This window comes from Cololabis saira, chromosome 13 (genome assembly GCF_033807715.1).
Source record: "Cololabis saira isolate AMF1-May2022 chromosome 13, fColSai1.1, whole genome shotgun sequence".
Taxonomy (NCBI): domain Eukaryota; kingdom Metazoa; phylum Chordata; class Actinopteri; order Beloniformes; family Belonidae; genus Cololabis; species Cololabis saira.
This window is the reverse complement of record NC_084599.1, coordinates 45,302,316-45,326,855: the sequence shown is the minus strand read 5'-3', so window position 1 is coordinate 45,326,855 and position 24,540 is coordinate 45,302,316. Positions and strand designations below refer to the sequence as shown.

Here is a 24,540-nt window from a genome sequence, read left to right as displayed (position 1 = left end):
AACCTGCAGGTGGTCGTGGGTGGCTTGTAGCTTGCATTACGGAGCACAAGTCTTTTCCTGACCCTGCACCCCAACCTGGGACTTGATGATTGGGCCGGAGCTTCGGGAGCTGCGTGCTGGCCTGTGGTCCCCACCCCTGGTCATCCCGTTGCTGCTTCCACCTGCCTGCTGTGCTGTTGACGTCCCTGACCCACCAGTCTGGCCCTCGGCAGGAGGGTCCCCCCTTATGAGCCTGGTCCAGGTCCAGGTTTCTTCCTCCTAAAGGGGAGATTTTCTTGCCACTGTTTGGTTTAAGGCTTTTCTCCCACTAGGGGAGTTTTTACCTGCCATTGTTTATGTAATAATTGCTCGGGGTTTATGTTCTGGATCTCTGGAAAGATCCTGGAGACACATCTGTTGTATTAGACGCGATATAAATAAATAAAATAAATACCTATCGTTAGACAATTATAACTCATAACTCTCTAATAACTGATCCCGGACCCCACGTGGCACAACACCAGTGGGGGAAAAGGCTTCATGCTGTCGTACCGGGTTGGTTGTTTTTTAACAAAAGTAATAACAGAGACAAAAGAAGGAAAAAGAGCAATTTCAAAGCAAATGGTTTTATTGTTTTAAACTGCACCAAGTATTTACAGCAACAGTGATTAGCATAACTACCATACGGTACCGTCCTGCACAGTAACAGCGAGACTCGTCTGGCGTCTCATTCAGAGAGCAGATATTCATCTGGAGACGGCAGTAAAGCAGAAATTGAAAGTTACACGGAAAGAAGAAAGATGAGTAAACAATGAAGTGATAAAACGATGAAGTGATGACTGATGAAGTGATGACTGATAGATAGAAGTGTTAACTTCAGAGATAGAGGTGATGAAGTTGCTGGTTCATCTCTTGAGCGGCTGCACGCAGGCCGGCTGGAAGCAGGTGAGCTGCAGCTGCATGCTGCTGCGGAAGCTGTTGAGCAGCTCCTCCAGAGACCTGCAGAACCGGGGAGAACAGGAACACGGGTCAGAAACCGGGTCAGAACAGAAACACGGGTCAGAAACCGGGGCAGAACAGAGACACGGGTCAGAAACCGGGTCAGAACTCACTTCCTGTCGGCGGTGCTCTGCAGGGCCGGCAGGGCGTCCAGGGCGAGCTGGAAGGCGGCGCTGAGACGAGACGTTATTATTAACGTTTATTAACACATGTAGAGTCTATGAAGCATCCTGACACACACACACCCTAGAAACAGATTACTCTCACTTCCTGTCCCCCCACTAACCCCCCCACTAACCCCCCACTAACAGTAGGACTGTGTTAGTGGGCGAGGGCTAGCGGTCGCTAAGATTTATGACTCTGACATGTCATAAATCACAGAAATGTGCACTAGCTGCTGCTACTGTTACCATGGTAACTGCTGCTGCTACTCACTTGCTCTGGGAGTTGAGGAAGGTGGAGACGGCGTCTCTGAGGGAGCAGAGCTCCAGCCGGGCCTGGGGGGGGATGAGGGGTCGGGGGGGGGGTTAGGGTTAGAGTGTGTGTGTGTGTGTGTGTGTGTGTGTGTGGGTGTGTGTGTATATAAGTGTGTGTGTGTGTGTGTGTATATAAGTGTGTGTGGTGTGTGTGTGTGTGTGTATATGTGTGTGTGTGTGTGTGTGTATATAAGTGTGTGTGGTGTGTGTGTGTGTGTGTATATGTGTGTGTGTGTGTGTGTGTATATAAGTGTGTGTGGTGTGTGTGTGTGTGTGTATATGTGTGTGTGTGTGTGTGTGTGTGTGTGTGTGTGTGTGTGTACCTGCAGGGCCCCGTTCTTGCTAAACGACGACACACACTGCATGAGGCGACACATCTCTTCGGCCACCGACTCCACGATCCTGGACACGACTCGGGGAACCAGTTCCCTGGAGACGGTGAACACCTGGAGGAGGTGAAGACAGGGTTCCTACACATTTCTCAAGGTCAAATTCAAGCACTTTCAAGGGTAATTTTCAAAATCTTAAAAATATCTAAAGGAATACCGTATTGGCCTGAATATAAGACGGTGTTTTTTGCATTGAAATAAGACTGAAAAAGTGGGGGTCGTCTTACATTCGGGGTCTAAACGTTATACCCATTCACAACACTAGCTGGCGCCAGATATCTTTAAAGCAACCTGATCTCACAAAAATCTGTGAAATGCCCACGACCTCTCACCACTATTTTCCGTGGTACCAACACGGAAAATGGTATAATTCCGTGTGGGCACCACGGATATTGTACCATGCAAAGTCAATGGGATCCGTGGTCGTGATATATACACAGATTATGACATTATTATTATTTATATATTATTCTTTGTTATAGTAGCTAAATTATGAGTTTTTGTCGCGCAAGGTACTGTTTGTTACTGTCAGTTTGTAAAAGCATGTTTTTAACGCTGTTTTAGCAGTGTTTTATTGAGGTTTTAATGGGAGCACCACAGATATAGTACTATGCAAAGTCAAAGGGATCCGTGGTCGTGATATATACACGGATTATGACATTATTATTATTTACATATTATTCTTTGTTATAGTGGCTAAATTATTATTAATTAAATTACCAAACTAATGTCTGTCTGTTCAGGGGATGCCCCCAAACAACATATAAAAAATTCAGACTCCTAACTAAAAGTGTTAGAGAACTATGCAAAAAAAGACACAAAATAGGCCCTGTTCCATTAGCCAGGAGGCTCTCAGACCTATACGTTTCTACAACCTCCTAACCAGCCAGGACGTTTTGGAGGAAACACTGTTGCAGAAGTCATAGAAGTCTGATTCTAGAAGTCAGTTGTTTGGGGGCATCCCCTGAACAGACAGACGTTAGTTTGGTGCGGATCGGATCTGTACTTTTCAATGGACGGGGCTTTGAAACTTCACCTTTTCCAACATTCGAACGGGCGCCGTTGCCAAAATTTGACCAAACCAAGTAAAACTTGACCTGTGGCCTCCATATGGGGCCTAGATTGGGCTTGCCAAGTCTCAACTCTGCGAACCCTCTCTGCAATGCCAACTAGCTCTGTGGAAGTCGTACAGCCACCGGACCAAAAGATCCTAGCAAAGGGCCTTCTGCATTGCAGCATAGTCAAAAATCAGTCTCCCAGCTCAAAGCGTTAGTGAATTATTCAAAAAACACACAAAAAAGGCCTGAAAAAGTCACCACACACGGTGACCTTTGGCACTTCCGAAGGTCGCACGGGTCTGGACCTCGGCACAGTGGATGAGAGTCGCCTCCTGATACAGAGTCTAGAATTTCAGCCTCCTAGCTCAAAGCGTTAGTGAACTGTGCAAAAATAGACACGAAATAGGCCTCATAGGCAAACCTATAACAATACATAACAAACCTCCTGTGCCTACTGAGCATTAATAACATGTCATAAATGAAGGAGAACTAATTAAAACGGATGTCCTTAACATGAAACTATTGTATTATTGAATTATCAAGGACACTTTCATGTTTAGAAATGTTAAAGATATTAAAAGAAAACCATAACACAATGAGGAAAATACTGTGGCGAACAAGTCGTGCCCAGAGCGTGTCTCGAACCACAGTCTCCCAGACCACAGTCAACTGCACTAACCAGTCTCCCAGACCACAGTCAACTGCACTAACCAGTCTCCCAGACCACAGTCAACTGCACTAACCAGTCTCCCAGACCACAGTCAACTGCACTAACCAGTCTCCCAGACCACAGTCAACTGCACTAACCAGTCTCCCAGACCACAGTCAACTACACTAACCAGTCTCCCAGACCACAGTCAACTGCACTAACCAGTCTCCCAGACCACAGTCAACTGCACTAACCAGTCTCCCAGACCACAGTCAACTGCACTAACCAGTCTCCCCGACCACAGTCAACTGCACTAACCAGTCTCCCAGACCACAGTCAACTGCACTAACCAGTCTCCCAGACCACAGTCAACTGCACTAACCAGTCTCCCAGACCACAGTCAACTGCACTAACCAGTCGGCCAAATGCTGATGTGTTGCCCCAGACGGGCAAGGCCTTATCTTATCTGTGGTCGTTACACTATGTTCCAAAAAGTATTGTTTTTAAATGGACAAGATCCGGCATTTTACGCTGAATTCTATTGTTCAGGTTTTAAAATTCTAGCTAAATAATAAAGGGAGGTGAGGTGTGAGCTTCATAACAAAACTTCTGGGCCTACTGAGCATTAATAACATGGGGTTAGCCATAGAAAGGGGCGATAACAGCCTCCTGCGCCTACTAGTAGGTAGAGTAGGGCCCTACTGGCCCATATCTATGGGATGATTGTTATCGTTTTGTCCTTCATGGTATGACAGCAGTCAAATCGGGTGACGGATCCCATTGACTTCGCATAATACTATATCTCATAATTCGCATAATACTATATATTTATATGTTGTTTGGGGGCATCCCCTGAACAGACAGACATTAGTTTGGTAATTTAATTAATAATTTAGCCACTATAACAAAGAATAATATGTAAATAATAATAATGTCATAATCCGTGTATATATCACGACCACGGATCCCTTTGACTTCCCATAGTACTATATCTGTGGTGCTCCCATTAAAACCTCAATAAAACACTGCTAAAACAGCGTTAAAAACATGCTTTTACAAACTGACAGTAACAAACAGTACCTTGCATGACAAAAACTCATAATTTAGCCACTATAACAAAGAATAATATATAAATAATAATAATAATGTCATAATCCGTGTATATATCACGACAACGGATCCCATTGACTTTGCGTGGTACAATATCCGTGGTGCTCACACGGAATTATACCATTTTCCGTGTATATACCACGGAAAATAGTGGTGAGAGGTCGTGGGCATTTCACGGATTTTTGTGAGATCAGGTTGCTTTAAAGCCAATGCTGAACTTAACTCCCCAGGGGCCTGTACTACGAAGCAAGTTCAACATATCCAGGATATCTTTTCCTTATCCAGATTCACTAAGCGGGACAATTGCAATCACGCTAAGCGGTCACACGACGGCGGTTATCAACTCGGTATATCAACCCAGCTTTCTCCAATCTGGATATGAGCGCGTGCACATAAAAGGGGCGGTGTTTTCAGCGCATGACCAATCGCAAGCATGGAGAAGTCCGCTGTCAGAGCCGCTTATTTCAGTAGCGAAGAGCAAACAATAATTTTACGGAAATATGATGAGTATAGGCATATAATACAGGCAAAAAGCAACACAGTTGCAGCTGCAAAATGCAGGAAAGACAGCTGGCAAAAGATCGCTGACTGTATAAATGCGTAAATTCATAGGGATATAAACATATATTTGAATATTCTGGGAATCTTAATCTTAAACTGTAAACCATGATCAGCAATATTAAAATAATAAAAGGCTTGCAATATTTCAGTTGATTTGTAATGAATCCAGAATGTATGACATTTTTTTTGTTTTTGTGTTTGCATTACAGAAAATCACAATATTCTAATTTTCTGAGACAGTCTGTATATATTGGTTCTATAACTATTGTTGTTGACCGATAACTTGTGCTGATGCTGTACCAAAGAATTGGGTTTTTTTATTTATTTTATTTAATTTTTTATTTTTTCAGGAGGGGGGTATTTAGTATTTTAAAGTGACTTCTCAGAATGTTCGAGGGACGAAATTGAAAATCCCTTTTTTGCTATCCCCTTACAAATGCATCTTCTTTTTCATTTCTTCTTGATTTATTTATTTAATTGGTATTAGTTTTGGATTGACTGTACATCGGATTTTGGGTGATGATTTGTTTTATTTATTCATTGATTGATTTATTTTTTATTTTCTCCTCCACCTCTTTTTTCTTTTTTTCCTTTTTTTTTGGATCGTTCATACAGGTACTCATCAGGGAAAGCAAAGGGGTTTTGGTGGTCCCTGAATACGCGTTCTCTTCGGAGGGATCCTCTCACGATCCGCGCACCAAGCTCCACTGGATTCTTTTCGAAAGGGCATGCCATTTTCCAAGAGAGCTGATTGGTCAGTGGGCGGTGCTTTTATACCCGGCGATCTGTATCTGGAACATAACCTGCTCCGGAGCAGGTTAGCGGTTCAGCATAAGTTACCATGGCGATGTGCCCCGCTAAGAAGTGAACCACCGTCGTAGTCCTGAAAACCCAGGGTTAAACCTGAAGTTACCTCGCTAACCCCAAATCCCGCTTCGTAGTACAGGCCCCAGGCCAAAGAGAACCCCTGTCACGAAGAAGAAAAATAAAAAATAGTATAAGAAAGAAAAGAAAAGAAAATAAGAGGAGAGATAACAGAAAGTGCAGAAACGTAGCGACAATCTGGAGAAAAGAGGGTGGAAGTTCGGCAGGTGAACCGGCAGCTGAGGAGAAGTTATGATGCAAACTTCAAGATAATGATTTCAAATAGTCAAAATAACAGGCTTTTTCTCTCAATATATTGTTATAATCATTTGTTTCAGATGTACTGTAATTATTTTCTGTATGAAAATTGAATTTGGTGTTCAAAAAGCATTTCTTCAAACTTGAGTCTTGAAAAAGAGGTGGTCGTCTTATAATCGGGACATTACGGTATATATACTCATAATTATTTTTTCCACTTTTTATCACAATTATGTACATTGTATCGTGCTGTAAACATCTAGTTATGTTTCATCTTACTGGTTTTATTTCTCCTTGTAATAACTAAAATATACAGCCTGATCCCAATTTTGTGAAAGACACAGAGTTATAATTTCAAGCACTTAAACTAAAATTCAAGCATTTTTCAGGCCTTAAAAACACAACATTGAATTCAAGCACTTTTAAGGATTTCCAGCCCCCGTAAGAACCTGAAGAGGAGGAGGAGAGAGAGACGGTGGTGCGTTCGTACCTCAGCGTGAACCGTGATGATGCTCACCAGCGCCTCCTTCAGGTAGTTCCTCACACCTGGAGGTGGAGACGGAACAGAGGTCAGAGGTCAGACGTGGCCACCGCTACGTCCCCGGTGGGCTCAAAAACAAAAAACACTCCTTAATCCTCCAGTTCAGCAGATCCGGTGGGGGCAGTAACACACATGACTAGGGACAGGAATTGAGAACCGCTTCTTGTTGAGAACCGGTTCCCAGTGTTTCAATTCTTTGGAATCGTTTGCCTTTTTTGCAAACGATTCCCTTATCGATTCCAGCAGGAAAACATGGCGACAAAGCGGCATAAATGCTCGAAAGTTTGGTTACATTTTACCAAAAAGGACGACAACAGGGCGACTTGCAATACTTGCAATGAGGACATTTCATTCCCCCTTGAAATCCGTCACTCCCCCACTCTCCACAGTTTCAAACCTCCTAACACACTGTTCTCCTTGGCCTTGCCTGAATAGGCTAAGTTTGTTAAGCGACCTTGAAATGATGGTAACAGACATGATGGTAACTGTTAGGTTAATCAAGGTTTTTGAATTAGTTTTGTGCTTATGAAACCATTAGAAACAGAATCAAGTCAGAGAGCTGACTGTGTTTGTTCACAATGCTTATCACATGTTGACAGAAGTCACAACAGGCCACTTCCTGATCTACTCAGGGGTTTTGGACTGTCCTGGGACAACTGTCCCATTGTATTTTTAAGGTTAGCCTGCACGCATCTGTTCAAGATCTCAGAGTTCTCGTTTGTCCAGAAGGGGCCCCATTTGACCCCTTTGACGTTTTGTGTATTTTAAAGACTTTACGCTAAAGATGTCTGTTTGTTTCTTCATACCAAGCCTTATACTGTCCTCCTTTTAAGTGTGATGACTAAAAGTAGACAGCAAGCCAAACTCCATTCACAAAAGACATGAGAGTCAGGATATAGCCTTCAGCTCCGGAATTTAATGCAGACTCAAGAAGCATGCAGATGCAAAATTGGAGTGAAACTGTAACATAAGAAAAAAGTAAAATCACTGTTTGCCATACATTGTTCAAATCAGTAAAGAAAAACAAAAGTAAACAGGTATTTTCAGCTTTACATTACAGTAAACAAAAGATAATGAATAAATGGTCATCCAAATTAGCTTACAAACTGGCTGAAAGCTACACTGACCGAATAAAATAACATTTCAGAGTCCCAGACTAAAATGGAAATAAAACACTTTTCTTTCACAAAGTCATAAAAATACTCTTCAATATTCCTGAACAAAATGCATGTCAACTTAGATAACTCACAGACAATGCTTTCAACAGCACCACGCAGCTGGATGGCGACGGAAGAACTTTCCTGATCTGCTTTGCTCAACATGTGCTTTTCTCTGGCTACTTCCTGGTTTTCCTACATCCCATAGACAGGTGGTTGTCAAAATAAAAGCATGCAACAAATAAAAGGCATTAAAGGGTGCTACCTGCCAATATAAACAGCCTCTTTAACTGAAAAGTCACACGTGTGACCATCTGTTTTCTTCCAATTGTCCATTGTCTACCAAATATGGTCATGTTCCTGTCAGTTTTACCAATAAATACCTGATGCAAAGAAGGAGCCAGCAAGCATTTCGTCGAGAGCCACAGAGAGGGCCATGTTGCTCTGCAAGCTCCGACTTTGCTTCCCTTCTGCGCAGAAGGCCTGAAAAATCATTTCTAACAGTCTCTGTGTCTTTCCTAAGTTATTCATTTATGTATGTTGATTTAGGAACCTAACAGTAACACACATGATGGTAACAGACATGATGGTCTGTAAAATGGTCCTGGACAATTGTGACTAAAACTAAACTAAAATGCTCAGACTTTTAGTCGACTGAAACTCGACACGACTAAAAGGAGAATGAACGAGACTAAAACGAATAAAAACTAAAATGATAGTTTGACCCAGAGACTAGACTGAAACTAAAACTGAAACAGGCTGATGAAAACATTACTAGTTCAGACAAGGAGCTCGTAACAACAACCGCCTCCACAGAAACATCAAACTCTATTTAAAAACACTGAAACTCTCAGAAACTTCAGTTTCCATCACAAAGAACAGAGAAAGATCTTTGTTACAAATGACGCCGTTATATTTACTTCATCACATGTTTTACTCCACCAGGCCAACGGTGAGGATTTGACCTTCATTTCTCAGGCCAAGGTCACTGTCCTGCTGGAAGTTTAAAATATCTCAGCGAGTGAACTCTGGAAGCAAAACAAATGAAACTGCAGAGAGAAAGTAGTGAAACCAGGTCTGCTGCAGCAGCTCGTTCTCCCGCCCCACGCTGATGGAGCAGCAGCTCGTTCCCCCCCCCACGCTGCTAAAGCCCCACAAACACCAGCTAGTGAAAGTATGGGATCCTAGAGCTGCGGTCGGGGTCCCAAATGTTCCTGTTTCACATTACAGCCCAGCCCTGAGAGGCTTCAGATCTGCAGCTCCAACGCCCCCCCCCCCCCCCGATCAGCTAAACCACAGATTCACATTTAGGTTTCACCGTATCTGCTGGAGGGAAATGTCAGCTCAGGCACAAACACTCGCCCACAGGAACACACTAAAGGCCACGGAGCTTCAGGAAGCTGGATGATCTCAGCGTTTACAGTAAAACATCACACACACGTTTAAACCACGACTGAGCCGACGCACCAGAGCAGCGAGCGCTGGCTCTGCCGGACTCACGGCTGTTCTCGTCAACAATGGACAAATTATTTAATTGACGCACCTTTTTTTCATGACGATAACGAGACGGGGACGAGCTTGACTTTGCTCTTTGAGGACTAAGGCCACGTTTCTACAGAGCCGGGTATTTACAAAAACGGATATTTCCCCCTCTACGTTTTGAGGGGACGAACCCGTAATACCTGCAGGGGATTCTGGGTAATACCTGCAGGGGATTCTGGGTAATACCTGCAGGGGTTTCTGGGTAATACCTGCAGGGGATTCTGGGTAATACCTGTGGGGTTTCTGGGTAATACCTGCAGGGGTTTCTGGGTAATACCTGCAGGGGTTTCTGGGTAATACCTGCAGGGGATTCTGGGTAATACCTGCAGGGGATTCTGGGTAATACCTGCAGGGGATTCTGGGTAATACCTGTGGGGTTTCTGGGTAATACCTGCAGGGGTTTCTGGGTAATACCTGCAGGGGATTCTGGGTAATACCTGTGGGCGTCTGGCAGTCCCTCCAGTCGAAGTATCCTGCGTAGATTCCCGGCTCCAGCGAGCCGGCGATGGGGTCGGCTCGTCTCTCGATGTACGACTCAAACAACTTCCTGTCCAGCTCCCGCACGGCGTCCACGCTCACCTGGAGGTCAAGGACACACGGCAAGCCCGGTTAACGACTCAGACAGGTGCATGAACACCTGGAGGTCAGGGACACAGGTTAGTAAGTAACAAGTTAGTAAGTAAGTAATAAGCAATAAGCAAGTACCGTATTTTCGCGAGCCGGGGCGACGGGCACGAGCCGGGCACGAGCACGAGCCGGGGCGACGGGCACGAGCCGGGCGACGAGCACGAGCCGGGCACGAGCCGGGCGCCGGGCACGAGCCGGGCGACGGGCACGAGCCGGGGCGACGGGCACGAGCCGGGGGCGACGAGCACGAGCCGGGGCGACGGGCACGAGCCGGGGCGACGAGCACGAGCCGGGGGCGACGAGCACGAGCCGGGGCGACGGGCACGAGCCGGGGCGACGGGCACGAGCCGGGGGCGACGGGCACGAGCCGGGGCGACGAGCACGAGCCGGGGCGACGGGCACGAGCCGGGGCGACGGGTACGAGCCGGGTGACGGGCACGAGCCGGGTGACGAGCACGAGCCGGGGCGACGGGCACGAGCCGGGGCGACGGGCACGAGCCGGGGCGACGAGCACGAGCCGGGGCGACGGGCACGAGCCGGGGCGACGGGCACGAGCCGGGCACGAGCACGAGCCGGGGCGACGGGCACGAGCCGGGCGACGAGCACGAGCCGGGCACGAGCCGGGCGCCGGGCACGAGCCGGGCGACGGGCACGAGCCGGGCACGAGCCGGGCGACGGGCACGAGCCGGGGCGACGGGCACGAGCCGGGGGCGACGAGCACGAGCCGGGGCGACGGGCACGAGCCGGGGCGACGAGCACGAGCCGGGGGCGACGAGCACGAGCCGGGGCGACGGGCACGAGCCGGGGCGACGGGCACGAGCCGGGGGCGACGGGCACGAGCCGGGGCGACGAGCACGAGCCGGGGCGACGGGTACGAGCCGGGTGACGGGCACGAGCCGGGGCGACGAGCACGAGCCGGGGCGACGGGCACGAGCCGGGTGACGGGCACGAGCCGGGTGACGGGCACGAGCCGGGTGACGAGCACGAGCCGGGGCGACGGGCACGAGCCGGGGCGACGAGCACGAGCCGGGGTGACGGGCACGAGCCGGGTGACGGGCACGAGCCGGGTGACGAGCACGAGCCGGGTGACGAGCACGAGCCGGGTGACGGGCATGAGTCGGGGCGACGGGCACGAGCCGGGTGACGGGCACGAGCCGGGTGACGAGCACGAGCCGGGTGACGAGCACGAGCCGGACGACGAGCACGAGCCGGGGGCGACGGGCACGAGCCGGGTGACGGGCACGAGCCGGGTGACGAGCACGAGCCGGGGCGACGGGCACGAGCCGGGGCGACGAGCACGAGCCGGGTGACGAGCACGAGCCGGGTGACGAGCACGAGCCGGGTGACGGGCATGAGTCGGGGCGACGGGCACGAGCCGGGTGACGGGCACGAGCCGGGTGACGAGCACGAGCCGGGTGACGAGCACGAGCCGGGGCGACGGGCACGAGCCGGACGACGAGCACGAGCCGGGGGCGACGGGCACGAGCCGGGGCGACGGGTCCTGTTTATCAGGAAACTGAGTCACCTTGTGAGAAATAGGTGTATCATATATTTTCAACGGTAAACTGCCCCAGATATCAGCGTGTCTACACAGAGTACGAGTCACATCAGCTTTTCTGTCTCTTAAAAGAACTAACTAACGTTTCAAAGAAAACTCTCTTCAGCTGATTTTACTGGAAAACCAACGCGCTGCTTGTTTGTGATTCAGCCGTTAGTCAGCAGGGTGAGAGTGTTAACGTGTGAAGAGCAGAACACGGTGGAGCTGAGCTCCAACACCAACACATTTACTTCTCTAGGGGGTAGAGTACAGAGACCATGACATTTACTTCTTCTGGGGGGAGAACAGAGTCATCTCTGATCAGAGATGATCAGCTCAGCGGTGGGTGATGTTCCCCCTCCTGGTTTCTGAGCAGCACTACGAGCCAGCGTTCTGCACCGTCGGTACTGACCTGTGTGATCTGCACCCGTACTATTATTCATTACTAAATGGGGTTACTGAAATGAGATGAAACTTAATATTTCTAAAACCAAATGTCTTGTTATTGGCTCAAAATGGCACAAGTTGAGTGTTTCTTTGTATGGAGTTAATACTGAGCGAGTTAAGGAGGTCAGATTTCTGGGGGTTAAAATAGATTAAACGCTTCCTTGGGCTACTCATATTAATAATATAGTGACAAAAATGAGCAGGAGTATTTCAATCATAAGGAGTGCTTATTTTCTAACCAGCACAACCAAAAAAGCGAGTTATACAATCCCTCGTCTTGTCACATCTTCAGGGTTCCTACACATTTTTCAAGGTCAAATTCCAGCACTTTCAAGGGTAATTTTCTAAAATCTTAAAGCACCTTATCTCTGGGGTAAAATATCTACAGGAATATATAAACTCATCAGTATTTTTTCCACTTTTTATCACAATTATGTTCATTGCATCGTGCTGTAAACATCTAGTCATGTTTCATCTTACTGGTTTTATTTCTCCTTGTAATAATTAAACTATACAGTCTGATCCCAATTTGGTGAAAGATACAGTTATAATTTCAAGCATTTAAACTAAAATTCAAGGCCTGGCTTGGTGCTAAATTTGGTGACTTTTGGGGCATGTTTAGGGGGAAAAAAGACCCTAATTTCGTCTGAAGAATAAAAACAACGAGAACGAGAACAATTCCTACAGATACAATAGGGCCTTCGCACTGTCAGTGCTCGGGCCCTAATAAATAAATAAATAACTAAATAAATAAATAAATAAATAAATAGATAAATAAATAGATAACTAAGTCCTGACCCGTGTGATCTTCTCGGTCCCGGTGAAGCCGTGCTTCTCCAGGTGGTCGGCCAGGTTCAGGAAGGTCCGGCGCTCCAGGTACTGGCAGGTGCTGAGGATGATCAGCAGACGCTGCTCCTGCAGACGATAATCAAACCTTTATGGTCCAAATCAAACCTTTACTGTCCCCTCTGGGGAAAATCAGTTACCGACCAGCAACAATGAAATAATACATACAAACACACTGCTGGTCCAACAAACTTAACAAACTCAAACTTAGGAACTCTAGTGGGAGAGACGAGCAGAAATCCTGGGAATCCTGGGAATCCTGTGAATCCTGGGAGCCAAACTCCTCTAACCCAGCGGTTCCCAACCTTTTTTCCTTGTTCCTACTTGTGTCTAAGACCAGCCGCCCCCCGACCCGTACGTACTGGCACCAAAAGAGTAAAGTGATTCGTTACAAATCTTTAATTGAAAAAATGAACATTAATTATGTTTTTTTTATACATTTCTCTTTGGTTTATCCTGTACTTTGTCTTTCTCACCTTCATTTTGTGTCACCAATGTATAAAATACGCACAGAAAATAATTGCAAGGACATAAAAATATTTCTGAAAATTGTCTCTTTTGAGAGCAAACATTTTTCCTTTAACAACCTGTTGGAGTAGTAGTATGATTAAATATTGAATAACGATATAATAATACGTTTTTAAGTTTTTATCCAGAAAAATAACTTAGTATTTTAAAATGACCAACATTTATTTCTAAGTGGGTTTATACAGACTTGGATTACTGTATTCCATCAGGTGTGTTATTATGATTTTTTATTTATTTAACATGTGCAACTATAATTTTTACAACTGCATATCCTCAAAGCAGACAAAGTTTCGCGCCCCCAGAGATCTCTGCTCGGACCCCAGGGGGGGAGACACTGGTCTAAACTGACCCGGCTGAAGCAGCAGAACAATCAACTACAATAATTAAACAGGTTCACGAAAAAACACATCTGTAAATGAAGCGTCGTGTCATTTCTTGTAGACGTTACTGCATTCTGAATTCATAAGCTGCCTCATACTGTGCAATATTCTTTCATTTTCATAGTGTATATATATATATATATATATATATAGATAGATAGATATATATTTATACCACGGTATGTGTGAATACTCAATTCTGATTTCAGTTGGGTCAAGTTGGGTCAAATTGCCTGATAACTTTAATATCATTACTGGATCAACCAGGTGGTGACGTTGGAACCTTGTCGGGCATAAAGGCTTTCTATTCCATTCTATTTACAGAAGTACATCAAATATGAGGATAAACTTTTGATGGAACTATATGAAACGTGTATATTAATGAATTTACTTTGCAGATTGGTGCTTGGAATTTGACTTACTAGTTTTTATTTGTCTGAAATCTCCTGCGATCCTCACGTTGTTGTCGTCGAAGCTGGACGACTCAAACACAACGAAGCAAAGCACTACTACTACTCTGTTTAATTATGTATATGTATGTATATGTATATATATATATATATATATATATATATATATATATATATATATATATATATATATATATATATATATATATATATATATATTATGGTCAGCAATTTTGTAAATTGCTTTTCTTCAAGTAACGGCTCTCGTCACTCCACCAGTTCAGTTTAAAGTGCAATAACCTTCTCTCTCTAAATGCATCACTGCTATTTTTGTCTCTTTGCACATGCATATATTATTGGTTTTTCGGGTTTAGAACTTCTTTTGTACATTGCTCTCTTTTTTAAATATTGCTCTTTTTAATTACTTAGCTATTAGTTGGTTGTTGTTTTTTTAGGATATACTTTTTTATACCTTTGAAGTGAATTTCTCCTCTGGGGGATCAATAAAGTTTATTCTATTCTACTTAGAGAATCTCACAGATGTTTCTCTGACACTTTCTCTGCCCAGCATGTGCTGGTTTCTCTGTCCTGCTCGTCTCTCGTCCTCTCGTCCTCTCTCGTCCTCTCGTCCTCTCGTCCTCTCTCTGCTCTCTCGTCCTCTCATCTCTCGTCCTCTCTCTGCTCTCTCGTTCTGGGCGGGGAACCCCCGGCTGCTGCAGCTTTGCTTCATTTCCTTCAGCAGCGCTGATACCCTGGTCTTCCTCGTCTTCCTCCTCCACCCTGAACCTTCAGCCTGCAGCAGCGTGTCGGCCGGTTACAGGAAACTCTCTGTCTCTGCTCCTCCACCAGGAAACAGCAGTTCTGCTGTGACACATGTTTGTCTTGTCGTGCGACGCCAACGCGCCGATGGCAGAAACCGCTGAGGGATTTCTGAGGTATCGACCGCAAATACTCACACTCTACTCAGTGGAAATGATTCACCAACACTCACAGAGGTCGGCGTTGGGGAGTCCTGCACGGAGAAACGGTCCGGGGACGACAGGTCAGCAGAAACGCTGCTGAAAACACACAAACAGTTAGAAATAAAGAATATTTATGGATTTAAAGGGTCAAGTCAAGAATTAAACGATATTACAGAAATATGCAGCCTCTTTCAAACACCACCCAAAACATGGAACACACTCTCCACACAGAGAAACCAAAGTAGAAAAGTAACAAAAAAAAGCAAAAAAAATAAAATAAAATAAAAAATAAATATATAAAATAAAATAAAAAAAATATATAAAAAATAAATAAATATATAATTTAAAATAAATAAATAAATAAATAAAGATACAGAGAAGAATGAAAAAATTAATGAAATGAGAAGGAGAAAAATAAGAAAAAACAAAAAAAACACAGGACCAGTTCAGAGAAACGAGATCAAACCGATGAGATTAAAAACTCACCGAGACGCATCGATGTCTTCGTCCGTCTTCGTGCTCAGCTGGTCCAGACACTTCACAAACACCTGAGTGGGACACGTGTGGGAGAGTTCTGATAAATACTGATTAATGACTTTATGTCTATACAAAAATGACTGAACTTTAGATGACTTTCATTTACTGGAAAAGACTCTTAGATAAAAAAGCTGCAACACTTCAACACAGGGTTCCTTCACATTTTTCAAGGTCAAATTCAAGCACTTTCAAGGGTCATTTTCTAAATCTTCAAGCACCTTATCACTAGGGGAAAATATCTACAGGATATCTATACTTATAATTATTTTTTCCACTTTTTATCACAGCTATGTACATTGTATCGTGCTGTAAACATCTAGTTATGTTTCATCTTACTGATTTTATTTCTCCTTGTAATAATTAAACTATACAGTCTGATCCCAATTTGGTGAAAGACACAGTTATAATTTCAAGCACTTAAACTAAAATTCAAGCACTTTTCAGGCAGAGATACATGGGAGGAAACTTTACTCTCACCTTTAAAAACATCCACATGTAACAGACTCAGAGAAATACGATATAATATTCTACAGAATGTAGATACATATATCTATACATATATATCTATATCATATATATCTATAGATATATCTCTATGTATGTAGTAAATAAACAGCAGGGGCCGATCCAAACTGTCAAACATGTCAAACTAGTTTAGGAACAAGATTGTCTTTGGGAATGTGAGAAGATTTCTTAGCAATTTAACAATATTCAGGATTTACGATGTAAATGTAGATAAAAACAAGATCAGCTTCTGATTCCTGGACAAACATCTGAACATCTGTATATAAACAGGACAATAACAATAGTTATTTAAAATCTATTTATTCCATATTTTATGTCATCATGAAAATACTATTTTATTTAATCTGTATTATTATTATTATTATTATTATTATTATTATTATTATTATTATTATTATCAGAGAAGATTGTAATTTCATCTGTACGTCTCTGTAGCAGATCTGACAGTAAAACATGAAACTTAAACATGAAACCAGGAGGAAAGAGTGAATGTTCACCTAAATTCATGCGTTCAGGCTGAACTTTGACCCCACCAGGAAGAATCAGTCAGGAAACTGGATGTGATTGTACTAACGTCTGAATAAAAACACCAATGATCTACGAACACTAACTCTCTCTTTAATGGGCAGGTGAGTGGAATCAAAATCTTGCCTAAATTGTCTAAATCTTTTTCAATCACTTCCACTGTCACCACCAGCTGTATCTTCCCCAAAATCAGAAAGCTATTTTTGAATGTTATTTGTAATAATAGAAAACTCAGAGTCAGTCCATCCCTCTTGTATTTACCTCCGATAGCTGGACTACGACTAACATTCAACTCTTATTGGGATCCACGTGTTTTGGTTTTCTGAGGAAATGGATCTTCCTTGGTACAAAGTGAACTGATTTCTGCAAATGTCTCGACGCTAAATAAAATACCTTTCTGTGCCCGGCCCCAGTTAAAATACTATTAAAATCAACAAACAATCCTTTAGTGAGAAACACTATCGTGGTCTGGTGTGAGTTACAGAAATATGTGGAGGATCTTCCTGAGCTGTCGTTATGTCACTGTCTGTGGGAATGTAAAGAAATACAGACGTTATGGATGAAGGTGATGCAATTTATCTCACTAATTATTACCGTCCTGCTTCCTCTAACCCTAAACTGTGTGTGTTTGATACCCGGACAATTGTGCTTCGTCCAATAAGGACCTCTTCTAGCTACAAGCTGGACGATCAATAACGTTAAGGTCCAACCTGAGGCCTCAGGCTGAGATTAACGTCACGTCTGGTTCTAGAAAACTCACCTACTGTGTCAAGAAAAAAACCTTTGAGTTTGATAATTTATGGGGAAAGTTCTTAGCTTTTCTTACAAACTGTGATATTGATGAGGCCTTGTGAGCATGAATATACCTGAAGAAGCATCGTGGAGGTAATTTATACTTTATATACATACTTACATTTTAATTATGCCTCTTATTTTAATTTTATTTATTTTAATATTCTATTTAGTTTGTCGTTGGTATTATGATTCCTGTTAATGTGTTTCTTTTCTCTTTAATGTCCTTGTGTGTTTTTGTGCTGCCAAATGAGGTTTCTGTATTGTTTTGTATTATGAGGAAAATCTAATAAAGACACGTTTAAAAAGACCAGACCAATGATTGTTGGGAGGAACCGGCTCAGACCAGCGGGTTTCAGCAGAAACTCTGATGTGAACATAATTAGATGAAATCCTCCACCTGCAGCAGGAGAAGTGAGACACGTACGAGGTCCCGGTCTCACCTTCATGATGCTGACGCTGAGCTCTGAGACCTGGTCCTGGACCTGGTCCAGCTGCAGGACCTGCAGACCAGAGGGGGTTAGGGTTAGAGACCAGAGGGGGGTCAGGTTAAAAAACATACGAAAAAACGTACGAAAAAACGTACGAAAAAACATATGAAAAAACGTACGAAAAAACGTACGAAAAAACGTACGAAAAAACGCACGAAAAAAAGTACAAAAAATCGTACGAAAAAACGCACGAAAAATCGTACGAAAAAACGCACAAAAAATCGTACGAAAAAACGCACGAAAAAACGTACAAAAAACGCAAGAAAAAGCGCACCAACGCACGCAAAAACGCACGCAAAAACGCACGCAAAAACACACGAATGCACGAAAAAACGCGCAAACGCACGCAAAAACGCACGCAAAAGGCACGAATGCACGCAAAAGGCACGAAAAAACGCACGCAAAACGCACGAACGCACGAAAAAACGCGCAAACGCACGCAAAAACGCACGCAAAATGCACGAACGCACGAAAAAACGCGCAAACGCGCGCACAAACGCACGAAAAAACGCACAAAAACGTCCGAAAAAACGTCCGAAAAACTTACTTTCGTACGTTTTTTCGGAAAAAACATACGAAAAAACACACGAAAAAACGCATGAAAAAACGTACGAAAAAACGTACGAAAAAACGCACAAAAAACGTACGAAAAAACGTACGAAAAAACATACGAAAAAACGTACGAAAAAACGTACGAAAAACATACGAAAAAACGTACGAAAAAACGTACGAAAAAATGTACGAAAAAACGTACGAAAAAACGTACGAAAAAACATACGGAAAAACGTACGAAAAAACGCACGAAAAAAAGTACAAAAAATCGTACGAAAAAACGAACGAAAAACGCACGAAAAACGCACGAAAAAGCGCACCAACGCACGCAAAAACACACGAATGCAGGCAAAAGGCACGAAAAAACGCACGCAAAAAAACGCACGCAAAAAAACGCACGCAAAACGCACGAACGCACGAAAAAAAGCGCAAACGCACGCAAAAACGCACGCAAAACGCATGCCAAACGCACGCAAAAACGCACGCAAAACGCACGCAAAACGCACGCAAAACGCACGCAAAACGCACGCAAAACGCACGCAAAACGCACGCAAAACGCACGCAAAACGCACGCAAAACGCACGCAAAACGCACGCAAAACGCACAAACGCACGAAAAAACGCAAAAATGCACGCAAAAACGCACGCAAAACGCACAAAAACGTCCGAAAAAACATACGAAAAAACACACGAAAAAACGCATGAAAAAACGTACGAAAAAACGCACGAAAAAACGTATGAAAAAACGCACGAAAAAACGCACAAAAAACGCACGAAAAAACGTACGAAAAAACGCATGAAAAAACGGGGGGTCAGGTTAGAGTTAGAGTCCAGAGGTTTGGGGGTTAGGGCTGAAGCTACACACAATACAGATAAACAAACAGACGCAACGACAACCCTGGATTCACACTGAAAGCATCACCGGCGTCACAGGCGTCCGGCTGACATTCATTGTCTATGAGAGCTCGCTAAGAGAGGCGTCGGAGTCGTAGGAGTTGTCGGAGTCGTCCAGAGCGTCAATTTGAAGTTGAGAGAATCTGAACTGTATTTAAATGAGCAGCGTTGACGCCGAGGCAGCGTCCAATCACAGACCGGGATTCCTGAAGCCTCAATGCAGATTGTACTTTCATGTTCACACAAACGTTCACTTATTCACATGCGTACATGAGCAGAGCTGTCACTAACAAACTTATTTATCAGGAATTAATATATTTCATCCAGTAAAATGACATTTTTGCTGATTTGACTGCCGTTTTTACCTGAACTGAATGTTTTTACCTGAACTAAATGTTTTTACCTGAACTAAATGTTTTTACCTGAACTAAATGTTTTTACCTGAACTAAATGTTTCTACCTGAACTAAACGTTTTTACCTGAACTAAATGTTTTTACCTGAACTAAATGTTTCTACCTGAACTAAACGTTTTTACCTGAACTAAATGTTTTTACCTGAACTAAATGTTTTTACCTGAACTAAATGTTTTTACCTGAACTAAATGTTTTTACCTGAACTGAATGTTTTTAACTGAACTAAATGTTTTTACCTGAACTAAATGTTTCTACCTGAACTAAACGTTTTTACCTGAACTAAATGTTTTTACCTGAACTAAATGTTTTTACCTGAACTAAATGTTTTTAACTGAACTAAATGTTTTTACCTGAACTAAATGTTTTTACCTGAACTGCTCACGTGAAACAGTATCTGATGGTTGAGGAGCTGGATGGTCCCAACCATTTTATTTGCTTTTATTTCCAACGCAAAATAATTAAAAACCGTGTTTATTAATCACAAAACAGTTTAAACATCATGACCAAATCCGCTCTGACCCGGTGTGTCAGTGTTCCCCCAGACAGACTGCAGCTTCACCGATGGTTGTTGATCCAGGACCAACCTGGTTAAGGAGCATCAAACTAACTCTTATCTACCAGAAATAACGTTAAGGAGCATCAAACTCACTCTTATCTACCAGAAATAACGTTAAGGAGCATCAAACTAACTCTTATCTACCAGAAATAACGTTAAGGAGCATCAAACTCACTCTTATCTACCAGAAATAACGTTAAGGAGCATCAAACTCACTCTTATCTACCAGAAATAACGTTAAGGAGCATTAAACTAACTCTTATCTACCAGAAATAACGTTAAGGAGCATCAAACTCTCTTATCTACCAGAAATAACGTTAAGGAGCATCAAACTCACTCTTATCTACCAGAAATAACGTTAAGGAGCATCAAACTAACTCTTATCTACCAGAAATAACGTTAAGGAGCATCAAACTCACTCTTATCTACGCAGAAATAACGTTAAGGAGCATCAAACTCTCTTATCTACCAGAAATAACGTTAAGGAGCATCAAACTCACTCTTATATACCAGAAATAACGTTAAGGAGCATCAAACTAACTCTTATCTACCAGAAATAACGTTAAGGAGCATCAAACTCTCTCTTATCTACCAGAAATAACGTTAAGGAGCATTAAACTAACTCTTATCTACCAGAAATAACGTTAAGGAGCATCAAACTCACTCTTATCTACCAGAAATAACGTTAAGGAGCATCAAACTCTCTCTTATCTACCAGAAATAACGTTAAGGAGCATCAAACTCTCTTATCTACCAGAAATAACGTTAAGGAGCATCAAACTCTCTCTTATCTACCAGAAATAACGTTAAGGAGCATCAAACTCTCTTATCTACCAGAAATAACGTTAAGGAGCATCAAACTCTCTTATCTACCAGAAATAACGTTAAGGAGCATCAAACTCTCTCTTATCTACCAGAAATAACGTTAAGGAGCATCAAACTCACTCTTATCTACCAGAAATAACGTTAAGGAGCATCAAACTCACTCTTATCTACCAGAAATAACGTTAAGGAGCATCAAACTCTCTCTTATCTACGTAGAAATAACGTTAAGGAGCATCAAACTCACTCTTATCTACCAGAAATAACGTTAAGGAGCATCAAACTCACTCTTATCTACCAGAAATAACGTTAAGGAGCATCAAACTCTCTCTTATCTACCAGAAATAACGTTAAGGAGCATCAAACTCTCTCTTATCTACCAGAAATAACGTTAAGGAGCATCAAACTCACTCTTATCTACCAGAAATAACGTTAAGGAGCATCAAACTCACTCTTATCTACCAGAAATAACGTTAAGGAGCATCAAACTCACTCTTATCTACCAGAAATAACGTTAAGGAGCATTAAACTAACTCTTATCTACCAGAAATAACGTTAAGGAGCATCAAACTCTCTTATCTACCAGAAATAACGTTAAGGAGCATCAAACTCACTCTTATCTACCAGAAATAACGTTAAGGAGCATCAAACTAACTCTTATCTACCAGAAATAACGTTAAGGAGCATCAAACTCTCTCTTATATACCAGAAATAACGTTAAGGAGCATCAAACTCACTCTTATCTACCAGAAATAACGTTAAGGAGCATCAAACTCTCTCTTATCTACCAGAAATAATGTTAAGGAGCATCAAACTCTCTCTTATCTACCAGAAATAACGTTAAGGAGCATCAAACTCACTCTTATCTACGCAGAAATAACGTTAAGGAGCATCAAACTCTCTCTGATCTACCAGAAATAACGTTAAGGAGCATCAAACTCACTCTTATCTACGCAGAAATAACGTTAAGGAGCATCAAACTCACTCTTATCTACCAGAAATAACGTTAAGGAGCATCAAACTCTCTCTTATCTACCAGAAATAACGTTAAGGAGCATCAAACTCACTCATCTACCAGAAATAAGGTTAAGGAGCATCAAACTCACTCTTATCTACCAGAAATAACGTTAAGGAGCATCAAACTCACTCTGATCTACCAGAAATAACGTTAAGGAGCATCAAACTCACTCTTATCTACGCAGAAATAACGTTAAGGAGCATCAAACTCTCTCTTATCTACCAGAAATAACGTTAAGGAGCATCAAACTCACTCTTATCTACCAGAAATAACGTTAAGGAGCATCAAACTCTCTCTGATCTACCAGAAATAACGTTAAGGAGCATCAAACTCACTCTTATCTACCAGAAATAACGTTAAGGAGCATCAAACTCTCTCTTATCTACCAGAAATAATGTTAAGGAGCATCAAACTCTCTCTTATCTACCAGAAATAACGTTAAGGAGCATCAAACTCACTCTTATCTACGCAGAAATAACGTTAAGGAGCATCAAACTCTCTCTTATCTACCAGAAATAACGTTAAGGAGCATCAAACTCACTCTTATCTACCAGAAATAACGTTAAGGAGCATCAAACTCTCTCTTATCTACCAGAAATAACGTTAAGGAGCATCAAACTCTCTCTTATCTACCAGAAATAACGTTAAGGAGCATCAAACTCACTCTTATCTACCAGAAATAACGTTAAGGAGCATCAAACTCTCTCTTATCTACGCAGAAATAACGTTAAGGAGCATCAAACTCACTCTTATCTACCAGAAATAACGTTAAGGAGCATCAAACTCTCTCTTATCTACCAGAAATAACGTTAAGGAGCATCAAACTCTCTCTTATCTACGCAGAAATAACGTTAAGGAGCATCAAACTCTCTCTTATCTACCAGAAATAACGTTAAGGAGCATCAAACTCTCTCTTATCTACCAGAAATAACGTTAAGGAGCATCAAACTCTCTCTTATCTACCAGAAATAACGTTAAGGAGCATCAAACTCTCTCTTATCTACCAGAAATAACGTTAAGGAGCATCAAACTCTCTCTTATCTACCAGAAATAACGTTAAGGAGCATCAAACTCTCTCTTATCTACCAGAAATAACGTTAAGGAGCATCAAACTCTCTCTTATCTACCAGAAATAACGTTAAGGAGCATCAAACTCTCTCTTATCTACCAGAAATAACAATAAGGAGCATCAAACTCTCTCTTATCTACGTAGAAATAACGCTGAAATATAAAGAAGGTTCCCAAAGTGTGATCTATGGTGAAATAAGAAACTGAAGATTTGCAGCTATATATATATACATATATGTAGACTATATACACTTTGTTCCTGCAGTTCTGCAGCGCAGCTTTAGCCCCGCCCACTGCAGCTTTAGCCCCGCCCACTGCAGCTTTAGCCCCGCCCACTGCAGGCGTCGACAGTGCAGCAGTTTTCAGTGTGAATCCACCAAGCAGCGCGATGCTGGCGTCTTTCAGTGTGAATGCAGGCTGACACCGTGCACTGGAGCATCTCTGCACCAGGACCTGCACTGGAGCATCTCTGCACCAGGACCTGCACTGGAGCATCTCTGCACCAGGACCTGCACTGGAGCATCTCTGCACCAGGACCTGCACTGGAGCATCGCTGCACCAGGACCTGCACTGGAGCATCGCTGCACCAGGACCTGCACTGGAGCATCTCTGCACCAGGACCTGCACTGGAGCATCGCTGCACCAGGACCTGAACGACTGGTTTCTTACGTTGATTTCCCCCGGTTTGATCTCCAGCGGCTCCTCCAGGGACTGCAGCATCTGCACCATGCACTGCTCAAAGTGGGACGGCTGTAGAAACACAGGACAATAATCACAACCATGCACTGCTCAAAGTGGGACGGCTGTAGAAACAGAGACACAGGACAATAATCACAACCGTGCACTGCTCAAAGTGGGACGGCTGTAGAAACAGAGACACAGGACAATAATCACAACCATGCACTGCTCAAAGTGGGACGGCTGGAGACAGAGACACAGGACAATAATCACAACCATGCACTGCTCAAAGTGGGACGGCTGGAGACAGAGACACAGGACAATAATCACTACCATGCACTGCTCAAAG

At 43.2% G+C, this 24,540-nt stretch overlaps 1 protein-coding gene across 1 annotated transcript in view; it reads right to left on the bottom strand.

Moving 5' to 3' along the window:
* Positions 1-589: 589 nt before the first annotated feature.
* Positions 590-24,540, bottom strand: part of exoc2 (exocyst complex component 2) — a 39,809-nt gene continuing 15,858 nt past the window's right edge. Inside the window, exons 10-20 of the mRNA XM_061739031.1 lie at positions 24,183-24,263; positions 18,143-18,202; positions 15,807-15,868; positions 15,350-15,416; positions 12,993-13,109; positions 10,021-10,162; positions 6,834-6,889; positions 1,778-1,900; positions 1,414-1,475; positions 1,092-1,151; positions 590-978 (exon numbers count right to left, since the gene is read on the bottom strand). Coding sequence (XP_061595015.1) covers positions 885-978; positions 1,092-1,151; positions 1,414-1,475; positions 1,778-1,900; positions 6,834-6,889; positions 10,021-10,162; positions 12,993-13,109; positions 15,350-15,416; positions 15,807-15,868; positions 18,143-18,202; positions 24,183-24,263 — 924 coding nt within the window. The 3' untranslated portion in view covers positions 590-884. The remainder of the gene's footprint in view (positions 979-1,091; positions 1,152-1,413; positions 1,476-1,777; positions 1,901-6,833; positions 6,890-10,020; positions 10,163-12,992; positions 13,110-15,349; positions 15,417-15,806; positions 15,869-18,142; positions 18,203-24,182; positions 24,264-24,540) is intronic.